Source organism: Panthera leo, chromosome C1, assembly GCF_018350215.1.
Source record: "Panthera leo isolate Ple1 chromosome C1, P.leo_Ple1_pat1.1, whole genome shotgun sequence".
Classification (NCBI taxonomy): Eukaryota; Metazoa; Chordata; class Mammalia; order Carnivora; family Felidae; genus Panthera; species Panthera leo.
In genome coordinates, this window is record NC_056686.1 from 147,358,578 (window position 1) to 147,370,663 (window position 12,086).

At 36.0% G+C, this 12,086-nt stretch overlaps 1 protein-coding gene across 10 annotated transcripts in view; it reads left to right on the top strand.

Moving 5' to 3' along the window:
• PKP4 (plakophilin 4) overlaps positions 1 to 12,086 on the top strand; it is a 238,484-nt gene that overhangs the window by 183,975 nt on the left and 42,423 nt on the right. For 7 of the 10 annotated variants that reach the window (XM_042948855.1, XM_042948849.1, XM_042948857.1 and 4 more), the window contains 2 exons: positions 3,566 to 3,754; positions 5,716 to 5,935. In XM_042948855.1, the coding sequence (XP_042804789.1) occupies positions 3,566 to 3,754; positions 5,716 to 5,935 (409 nt within the window). The remainder of the gene's footprint in view (positions 1 to 3,565; positions 3,755 to 5,715; positions 5,936 to 12,086) is intronic. The other 3 variants (XM_042948850.1, XM_042948859.1, XM_042948852.1) reach the window with 1 other exon arrangement.

Here is a 12,086-nt window from a genome sequence, read left to right on the forward strand (position 1 = left end):
TTTCCTTATGGCTTCTGGGAAAGGTATTTTCTAGTTGAATAATTTTGCATGAAGAATTCATATTGAACTAGATTTTGAGCTCAAAAGAAATTCCTAGTGGAGAAACCACCTCTTTTTCATTCAGTCATCAGAGGAGTGTACTTGACTTAGATATTTTCTGGCATGCCTCTGAAAGTATGCAGCAAAGTGAGGTAGGAATCATTTATGAAATTCTGTCTCCCAAGGAAACCTTAAAAGATAAATAGTTCTGAGGATTTCTGTATTCCCCCCAGTGTACGTATAGAATAGCTATGCAGAAATCTATGTTTGCCGTAAAGTGAAGTGGAAACCCAGGAAGGAAGTGAGCACATCAATTACTGTCTCTATGTTTAACCCTGAGAGGGATGATCTTCTTTGGTCTACAAAGCCTGTCTTCTGCCATCACAGGTGAAATTAGACTTTATGTTTAGAGCTAGCCTATCACAGATTTTTTGCCCTAATCTACTACAGTCTTGAAAAGAAGCAAAGGGTGTCCTTATAAAGGTTCTAGGAAAGCTCTGCCTTCCCATTGTCTCCTGCCTGCTTATTCTGAATGTGGATCCTAATTTGTGAATTCCTTTCTTTCATTCTTACTTCCAAAAGCCATGTGCTTATCATGATATTTATTATGGTTCTTGATCTCAAAGGATTAATAACCTGTTAATTGATAAGCCTGAAGCAATATTTTCTAGTAGATTCAGACACTTGGATATTTGGTGATCATAATTTAAGTGATGATACAATATGTGTATAAATTACTTCCTACAACAGAAAAATATCTCTGCCCTAAAATACTCATTTCAGCAAAATCATAGCATGTCAAGAAAAATTTTGAGAATATAAAGAATACTATTTGGGAGATAAATTTATGTTTATTTGCAATGTCTTAAATATAAAGATTTTAAATCAAAGGGAATATGTCATTGTAATAGGTAAACTAATGTGTATTTGTGGAATTGCAAATAGAAACTATTGGTTAGATAAATAATTTTGTAGATCAGCATTTTCCATTATTTGGAGGGGGAGATAAGGTTATAAAAAATTTGCATAAATGCTTCTGGAAAAGTTATTTCTAATAACAGTTATGGAACATATTTACTTATCTTGCAGTTTAAAAGACACTAAGTTACAGTGGACTTTCTACACTTAATCATTTTACTTAATCTATGGAGGCTATGTAATTTTATAATTTTTTAAATGTAAATCTGTAAGACTGTGTGTTTTGTTTGCATGCATGAGCAGGTGAACAAAATTAGTAGCCATCACTGTTACGTTACTCACAAAGATTATGTTACTCACGAAATAAAAGCCTTAGAATTATAGTGAAATGAACATTTATAAATGAAATGTTCATTTCACTATAATTCTAAGGCTTTTATTTCCCATTTCAGTCTGTCACATATAGCAATTTCATCTCACTAATAATCTTATAACAAGTGAATAGTTGCTGGATACTTTTTATGGTTCTCAACAAGCTCATTTGGTTTCCTTTCCCATGAAATTATAGTAAATACTTGCAAATATTTATAAATCATATCATATAGCATGGTTTCCAGTGAAGAATCCAGCCAGATTCTTGCATAGTGAGAATATAACATTCTGATTATGTGCAAAATGCTTTGTTTGAGGGCATGGCTGTTCAGCCAACTTCATGAGCATTCATTGCTCAGCTTGTTTGTGCCCAAGTGTTGAGTGATCTACAGAGTATCACAGCAAATCACAAGTATTTGTGGCTTTATTGAGTGTTAAAATAGCACCTTGTATTGAAAAGATTACCAAGGACCAGGTACATTTACCTGCCCACTTTATATCACCATTAACAAATGCAATGCCTGCACTTTCATTCAAAATGCATCCCATAAAGAAATGGAGCTTATCCTCTGCTAAGAAGAATGAGAAATCTGCCAGTGAATGAAAAGCTGAAATCTCCAAATGAGAACTTTACGATAACAATCATGGTATCATCTTTAGAGTTACATTGGCTTCCATGGACCCCTGGTGGGCTAAACTTGCCCTTTAATTCTGTGTGAACGCAGAGGGCTCTATCGAGTTCCAGATCTCTCGCACCACGTCTTATTGAACCCGGAGGGTTCACTGTGTCCAGTGTTGGGTTCCTCTCAGCCCTACCAGGAGGTAGTTTTCTGATGGGGATGAATCACATTTCCTTTTGGGCTCTCAGTTTCCTTGGTTTTGAAATGAAGTTTGGCTGGAGAATCTCCCAATTACATAATTGTTTAAGCCTCTGATCTTCATTTTGGCAAGTGGAGAGCAGTAGCTAATGCCCACATTGGTTCATTTAGTTTCTTACCATGTCACCTTGCTGTCCAGGGTAGGTAATAATCATTCATTTCAGGAGCTCTACGTATTAAACTTTCTTGCCACTCCTCACTAAGCAACATTATCACTCATACTCAGGCCCATTTGCTTTTTGTTGTGATATGATTAACTGAGCTAATAGGATATGAATGAACCTATCTTTTTGTAATTAGTTACTGTGTTAATTATTTGCAATCTTTTTAAAAGGAAGTAAGTGCTGACTTCAGATATGTTTGTGCTTTCTCTTACTCATATTTGGAATGTAACCTTAGTTACTATTCTTACCAAGTGACAGATTTTCCTTACTAGTGATGACAGATCACAAACTTCTGAGCATCCTAATATAGAATGTACTAATTCACTTTCTTTAAGCAAATAAAATGTTTGAGTTTGAACTGTACTTTTTTTTATCACAAATCCCATGTGTAAACTTTGGTTATTAGCAATTTGAATGAAAGAATATTTCAAATGATCTAATGTTAATGTACTAACTTTGTATTTTTGCTTTGCACTAGAAAGAAGGTAAACAAGAATCTGGTATGTGGGTTCCTGCAAAAACAGCTATGTTTGTTTTTTTTAAAAAGGAAAAATACAGTGATAACAAATAGTAAAATAATACCTCATAATACTAAATAAATGTTATTGCTTCATTGATAATATTCCAAATTTTGTAACATAAAATTTCATGTTTTACTGAAAAATCATGGGTGAATTGAGAGATATATTTCAGAAGTGTTCTTGAATCTCAGCCTTCACTAAGCACTATTACATAGGCATTGTCTTAGATGTTGAGGTTTAAAGAGGCGTGGGACATGGTGGGCCCTGCCCCCAAAGAGATGGTTGTCCAGTTCTGCAGAGCAGGAAAAGAGAATGACATGAACCATTGTTTTTATGTTTTAACTGTGAAAATCATGTAACCACAGAAGAGGGCATTCTCTCTTTGGTCACCACCATAAAATAGCTTACAGTTGGGGAATGAATTTCAGAGTATCAAACCACACAATAATTTTTTCTTACAAAATTTACCTTTATTTTGCTGCCAAGAGAAAGTTTAACTCAAAAAAATGTATATAACATCCCTTTCATAGCTGGCATCCTTCTCTTGTAAAGTTCACCAGGTCTAGTGTTTAGTCTTAACATCGGGTCCTATTGGTTAGATCCTATTAATTAAGTCTTTTAACCTCTCCACAATTTTCTCAATTTCTTAATGATGTAATTTTCCTGCCTCTAGGCTTACGGAGTTCCTACGCTAGTCAGCACAGCCAGCTTGGGCAAGACCTTCGTTCAGCTGTGTCTCCTGACTTGCACATCACTCCTATATATGAGGGGAGGACCTACTACAGCCCCGTGTACCGCAGCCCAAACCACGGGACCGTGGAGCTCCAAGGATCACAGACAGCATTGTATCGCACAGGCTCAGGTGGGTCTTAGTGCTGTTTAGCTGGTTTTCCCAAATGCAATGCCCAAGAGCAGACGGATTTTATTGAGATTGGTACCCTGTTAGAATGAAATCATGTTGCCCATTCAGTTGTCAGATAAGCAGCTATCACAGTAGATCAATAAACAGTACAACACAAGTTCATGTTGTACCTATTTAGAGGTGATATATTTTCACCTTAGTCTAATCAATGAATGCAGTGATTAGTTTGTTAATTCACAAATAAGTTTGTAGAGCTACACGTATGACTCTCCTTGCATTAGAAACATGTTAGATACAGAAAGGAAAACCTGAATTGGAATATTTCTTTGTGGTTTTTGTTGCCTGGAATATGTATTTACAGAAGATTCCTTTATGAGTTATTTGGCTATCTTTATTTCAGCATGTATGTATCCCAAGTGTATTTGGTATTACTCCTCTTCAGATACTAGATTTCCTCTGAATGTCTACATGTGGAATGTGAACATGTAGACCGAGTCCTCATGATGGACTCAGTCTGAGGCAGAATACAGTAGCTGCATTTATAAAAACAGGGATGAGTGCATCACACCCTTGCACCCCCACTCTCACATTTATGCCATCCCATATTGGCTGACAGAGCAGAAGCTATGGCCCATGGCCAAGTGAGCTGCCAGATTGTGCTGCCGGCCTGGTTCATGGAATCCCAAGAGGCCTTTTCTTCTCTTTTTTTTTTTTTTTTTTTTTTTTAAGAGATAGTGCATCTATGAACATGCCCACAAATGAACATGCCCACAATGATAACACATCAAGGCACCATTCTAGGCTGCATGCCTCCCAGAATACAAAGAGGGAGAAGACTATATTTGAATTGGTTCTTTGCCAAAAACTGACAGTTTGGTTTACTGCAGGATTTTTCTTCTAATAGAATGTACCGATTTTTAATAGATATCAGTCAAGAAATATTTCACTTGTTATGTTGTCTAAATTAAGGAATTTTTTTAAAGTTCTAATTGGCTTTTTTAAATGATTAGTGATTCAGCCTCCTGTCTAGAAATAGAGGGGAACTCCTCCCGAGGAATTTCTTTCATAGCATTAAGAAACAAACAATGTTATTAAAATCTTTTAATTGGGAGAAGAACATGTCTGCAATTATTGGAGAAATAGCTTCTGTAATAATTAAGAAAGAAATGTTATATGCAGTGTACAATACCTCTATATATAGCCTCATGCAAAAATTTAAGAGGGTACCTAGAGAAGAATTTGATGTATCAGCCTTCTTACAAAATAAATTTTCCAATATTATCAAAATCCAAAGTTCTACAAATAAAATGTGTATCAAAATAAGTAACCTGTGTACACTAAGTGTTCAGTTTGACCATCTCAATTATCTACAGGTTTGAATAATTGCTTTTTATTGCTAAGTAAAATTATGGCATTTTGCCATTTATTTCTTGGAATAGTTTAATTCTTTTCCTATATCTCTCTTGCACTTTTTTTTTTTAAGTTTAGTATTTTGAGAGACAGAGGGAGGGAGAGAATCCCAAGCAGGCTTCGTGCTGTCAGCACAGAGCCGCATGTAGGGCTCCATCCCACGAACTATGCAATCGTGACCTGAGCCGAAATTAAGTTGGATACTCAACCAACTGAGCCACCCAGGCGCCACCCCTTGCTTGCATTTTTGTTACAAAATCTTATTAAACATAGTAAGATCAATCATGTAGGCAGATTTATAGTTTTATTTTTGCTCTTTTCTGTTAATAAAATTGACATAGTTTGTGTATATTAAAAATCTAAGTGCCTTCTTTAGCCTTGATAAGCTAGATTGGTAAAACCTAAAATCTACATTGGAAATACTAGTAAAAATCTATAAAGCAATTTACATAATTGTTAAAGACTATAATCTTTCTTAAAAATAGTTTTCCTTGGAAAAGTACCACCTTGTGGAAAGTATACTAATCTTTTGAAAAATGTTGACTTTCTAGTAGGTGTTGGAAATCTGCAAAGGACATCCAGCCAGCGAAGCACCCTTACATACCAAAGAAATAATTATGCTCTGAACACAACAGCTACCTACGCGGAGCCCTACAGGCCAATACAATACCGAGTGCAAGAGTGCAATTATAACAGGCTTCAGCACGCAGCGCCAGCTGATGATGGCACCACAAGATCCCCGTCGATAGACAGCATTCAGAAAGACCCCAGGCAAGTACTGGTTATGAATCTCCAGGATGCTACAGTATCACAGGCATCAGTGGTTCCTTCAGTCTGACTTTTTTTCAAGTTGCCAAGTCTATGATACTATCAGTTAACTCCTAATCTCTAGTATTTCCAGTTGTATTTTAGCACTGTAGGTCACTGAAGTTAATTTCATCTTAAAGATCGATTCCTTCTTTTGATGCCTTAACAAGTTAGAGAATGCACACACTATCTGCGGCACTCATCACTGAAGTGCTTCACCAGGAACACTCCCTGGGTTAGCCTCTTTGTCTGAATTATATATACGCATGATTTTAAAGGATCATTTTACCCAATTTCCTTAATCCTGACTGACTTTTTAGATAAGGGCTTCTGAAAAAAAATGTATGGTGTTTTAAACTAGAAAAGACCAGTGTTGTGTACATTTTGAATCCTACTGGTCAGTGCTGTGTTGTGCTTTTGTTGACTAGGTCCTTTGAAAAGCTTTCTGCCATTTAGGAGAAAGTAGTTTACAAGACATTCTCATATCACATAAGCAAAAAATATTTGGCCAGTAATACATGTTTCTTCCTTTTCATTTTATTTGGCCATGTAGAAAGAATGTTTTATTAAGATAAGTATGACTCATTTACTACTTGATTGATTTTGAAAAGTAGTCTCATCTTTAATGAAAGCCACTTAAAATATTTAGGAAATAAAAAAGATTATTTAGAAACTGAAAGAATTTTAATTTCTAAAAGAATGGAATTATCACTAAATTTTAAGCAGCTTGAGTGTTATATTAAGGTATATATTAATTAGCAAGATTTCATTCACTCTTCGCCCACAAATTGTTGTTTCACTGGAAAATTGTTATAATTATCAATTCATTTTTAGCAACCTACCAACTTATTCTAGTGAACGTGAATTAAAAATGTGAATGAGATTTTGGTCATTTAAACAAAATAACTAAAGGTACTCTTGAGTTGATGGGAGCCCACTGCTTCACTAAAACCACTCCACTCTGACTCTTTTGCCTAAAATTCTTTAGTTCACACATGTGTTTGGTTCTACTAGTCCATGTCCTTGTCATTTTAAGGGTTTTAAAATAACTTGTCTTACAGTACCTTCAATATAATTGACTCACAAATTTTTTCACACGATTCCATTTTTTTAAATCCTCAAAATGCCAAAATACTAAGACACCCTAATAGATGTGGAATTTCCCAAAAGGGTTTTGAACTGTACGCGATTTAGACCTTACCTCGGCTGAACCTGCAGAGAAAAAGAACAGTTATCCAGAAAGACAGTGAAGTGTGATTAGAGCTTTGAGCTTAATAGGTGTCCCTGAAGATTTCAGTTTTGACCTCTGCTACGAGTTGATTCATGATAAATAAGGATTTCATGTATGATAATACACTTCAGCTATTCATAGTATGATAATTTTGTAGTCTAATGCATAAAACTGTTACGGCTAGCTTTGATTATGTGAAACTTAACTGATAATGCATTTCGTAAGATGAATAAATGATTATTTTATAATAAATGCATATATTCTCGATGAAACTGGAATCCAGGTGAATTTGAAGTTTAAATATTCAAACCAAAGTACAAAGCTCATGACAGCTTTTAATTTTTAGGTTTGAAAGTAGCAAACTTGAAGTGATTTCTATTCACTTGTAAGCCCACATTCTTTACCATTAATGCTGTATTATAATTAGCCTGAAAACTTTCTTATAGGACTGGAGAAGTTATTAATATTTTCCATATAAATGGAAATCTGTGGGGTTTTTTAATAGTTGTTGAGTGTGGAAGCAAAATTTATTAGTAATATAAGTGACACATCTAGAAGTAGTAACAATAATTCTTCCTATGGAAAGCGATAGCAACATAAACAATAATAGCATTCATGGTGTTCCTTTTAAGCAGGACTTAATCTGTGCTGTTCAGCAGAATAATACCATGTACAATCCCTTTGACCTTTATGTTGTCAAATATTTTACTTCTACACACATAATAAAACCCATAATATAGTATTATTTCTACTGTAAATAGTCAATTGTGTTTTAAAGAAATTAAGGGAACAAATGTCTTTATATTTACTGTATGTTTACCAAATATAGTTCTCATCCTATGTATTCTTCCTACAAATTCCAGTTTCCATCTCGACCCATTTCCCTTCATTCTAAGCACTTCCTTTAGCCTTTCTTGTGTTGCGTGTCTGCTAGCAGCATATTCTGCCAGTTTTAATTTATCTGAAAATGTTATTATTTCATTCATTTTTTTGTTTATTTTTATTTACCTTTATTATTTTATAAAATATTACAGTATTATCATTTTTATATGAGTATTTTTGGGTTGTAGAATGAATCACCTGAGTTTCCATTATTTCTTTTTTTTTTTTTTATTATAACTTACTGTCAAATTGGTTTCCATACAACTATTTCATTCATTTTTAAAGGATATTTTTGCTAGGTATAAAATTCAGGATTGACAGGTATGGGTTTTTCCTTTCAGTACTTTAAAAAGATGTCATTCATTGTCTTCAGCCGCGATTGTTTCTGATGAGAAATCAGACGTTATTCGTATCGTTCTTCTCTTTATGTAATGTATCTTCTCTCTTGGCTGCCTCTCAGGTTTTTCTCTTTATCTTTGACTTTCAGCAGTTTTATTCTGACAGGCCTACCTATGGTTTTTTGGTTTTTTTGTTTTTTGGTTTTTTTTTGTTTTTTTTTTTTACATTTAACCTGCTTGGGATTCATTGAGATTCTTTGAATATTGGCTGGTGATTTTTATCAAAACTAGGACATTTTTAACCATAATTGCTTTAAATATTTTTTTTCTGCCCCAAACTCATTCTCCTCTCCTTCTGGAGTAACTTGACATTATTGTACTACATGCTCGTACTCTTATTAAAGCTCTGTGTATATCTTAAAATAGTTTTTCTCTGTATTCTTCACACTGGATATTTTTTGTTGATCTATCTTCATATTTACTGCCTTTTCTTCTGTAGTCTCCACAATCTGTTGGTAAGCCCATCCAGTGAATTATTTCAGATACTTGAATTTGGTAGGGTTTTTTTAATAGTTTCCATGTCTCTAAACACATTTCTTCATCTATTCACTCCCTGTATACATCTTTTCCTTTCCATCTTTGAGCACATCTATAATGACCTTTTAGAGTCCTCTGATAATTCCAACATCTGGGTTTGCTCTGGGTCTATTATTGAGGTTGGTTGGTTTTGTTTTGTTTACATCTTCATAGGTCACATTTCTGTTTCTTCTTATACCTAGCAGTTTTAAATCATATGCTAACTTTTGTGGATGATACATTGTAGGAACTCTGTATTATGTTATGACCTGTTAGGATTCTGAGTTTTGTTGTGGCAGATAACTAAATTACTGACAGATGCTTTTGATCCTGTCAAGATTGGTTCTGTTCTTCTGAGAAGGGTCTGTTCAGATTTGTTTTAGTCCTAGCATGTGCTTCCACTCTTTGGTGTAGTTCTTTGTGGAAATTAAATGCTGAGGTAATCAGGAAGGTTTACAGTCTGACTGGGCTGGAAGTTCATAGTCACTGGCCTATGCTCAGCTCTGTCCTGCAACAACTACCCCATCCGACCTACGCATGTGTCATGGACATGTACGGTCCAGCATTCAGTTAAAGACTTGTGAGTAATCCTCCTATAGACTTGTAGAATCTCTTCTACATAGTTCCCAGTTCCCTGCCCCTCAAATTCCAACCATTTTCAATTCTCACTTCTCTCCCTCAGCTCACTAAGTCCATCATTGCTCCACTTCATGGGCCCAGCTTCCTATGTCACGATGCAAAAAAATGCCCTCAGGCAGAAAGCCAGGGAATATGGGGCTACTATGATGGTTCCTGTCTCTCAGGAACTCGAAATTGTGTGCTTTTTTCCCTGCCTGTTTTGGCATTGGTAGTATTCTTAATGTCTGTTAAGAATTAAGTCATTAAGTCGGTCCCCCAAGATTACATTCTTGTGTTATGTGTTGTCCAGGACCTAAAAACACTTCCTTCATACATACATTTCATAGTTGTGTTTTGTGAAAAGGCCAAGTCCAGGATCAGTTATTCTATGATGGCTGAAAACAGAAGTCTGGGCTTAGATTGTAATGAAGCAAATCCTGGCAGACATTGATGCCATCCAACCAGCCCATGAATTGATAGCAGTGTTTCCAGGGTAAATTTCTGCTGAAAATCAGGGTTGGAATTGATGCCAACCAAGCCTAACTGCCCATCTCCAGCTGGAGTCTGGCCCTCATGGTACCCAGTGATGCCAGAAAATCTTGACCATATCTGTGCCACTTAAAGAGGACAAAAATGTGTATTTGTTATGATTGTGAGTCATCAAGGAAAAATTAAATCACACTCCTTGCACTCTGTTAATTAGAGCACAGATTTACAGAACAGGCTTTGGACAGATTTTGACCAGAAATAGTTAACATAGCTTCAATATATAAAAGGGAATTTATTATAGAGAGTGACCCTGTTTAGTTCCTTTTTCAGGGCTGATGAATATTAACAAAACATCCATATCATAATTAAAAGGAAAATATTTTAATATACACCATCACAATTTAATCATCACAGCCAACCTAAGAAGAAGGTACAACTGATAGTTGTTTTGTTCCTATTATACAGATGTAGTGCTCCAAAGTAGTAGTGCTCCAAACAACTAAGTGCTTTTCAAAATCACATAGTAAATGAAGGACCTAGCACCTCAACATAGGCAGTCTAACTCCAAATTGTGTGCTTTTTTTCCTGCCTCTTTTGGCATTGGTGGTATTCTTAATGTCTACTAAGAATTAAGTCATTGGGGCACCTGGGCGGCTCAGTCAGTTAGGCATCCGACTTCGGCCCATGATCTTGCAGTCCACAAGTTCGAGCCCCGCGTTGGGCTCTGTGCTGACAGCTCAGAGCCTGGTCCGGTTTTCAGATTCTGTGTCTCCCTCCCTCTCTCTGCCCCTCCCCCGTTCATGCTCTGTCTCTCTCTGTCTCAAAAATAAATAAACGTTAAAAAACAAAACAAAACAAAGAATTAAGTCACTAAGTCTGTCCCCCAAGACAGAATCTCCCTCTTACCCTTGGCTTCAGTTTTCAAAAAAAATCATCTGGCTGCTATGCAAAGAGTAGATGGGGTAAGGGAGTGATATTTGAAACAGACAGAGCACATAGGAGACTATTAGATGGGCCAGGCAAGGCGAAGAGAATGGATGGGTTGGGCTTATATGAAATAGTTCAGAGATAGTCAATAAAGTTTGCTGATAGGTTGGACAAGAAGAATACAGGAAAGAGAGAAGTCAAGGATGGCTCTATTTTGTTTTGAGCAAATGTGTGGATAGTCTTCTTGCCACTAATATTTTCTGATTCTAATACGTTCTCTACTTGGCCACCAGAGTTTTCTTCTTTATAAATGTGACCTTATATATGTTACATTCTCTCACTCTTCTGCTTCACAACCTCTGCTTTCTGTTCCTTATGTGTGGAGGCAACATACAGACTACCTGAGTGGGTTTCACCCACCTCTATCACTTATTACTAATCTCAGGTTCCTTACCTCTATCAAATGTTATTGAGTAGTGCCTATGTCATATGGCAATAGTCAAGGTAAATGAGATAATGCATATAAAGCTCTTGACACAGTGCCTGACACAGGTAAACTCATTGAATAAGACATTGTTGCATGTACAGAGTCTTGTACACCAAACCACGTCTCATTCAGTGCTTGTATCTCTCTGATACCTGCTATGGCACTATTCATTTGAACGGGTGGTGTGTATGTGTGTGCAGGTTTAGGTTGCCCCTTGTAGTGGACAAGCAAGTTAATACATAGAGCGCTCCCAGACCAAGAGAGACTCTAGGCCTTAATAACTGGGCAATAGAAGGATCACTGGGTTGTTAATTTAAAGATTTTTTTTTAGAGTTTATTATAAACAGCATTCATTTTACTCATTTTGTATAATAGTTCATTCTGCAATCAAAGTCCACTAATTTGTTGCTTTGTGAACCATTCCTTTTTTTTCCTAATGTTTTTAATGTTTATTTTTGAGAGAGAGATGGGGGTGCACGATTGGAGGAAGGGCAGAGAGAGAGGGAGACCCAGAATCTGAAACAAGCTTCTGGCTCTCAGCTGTCAGCACAGAGCCCGACACAGGGC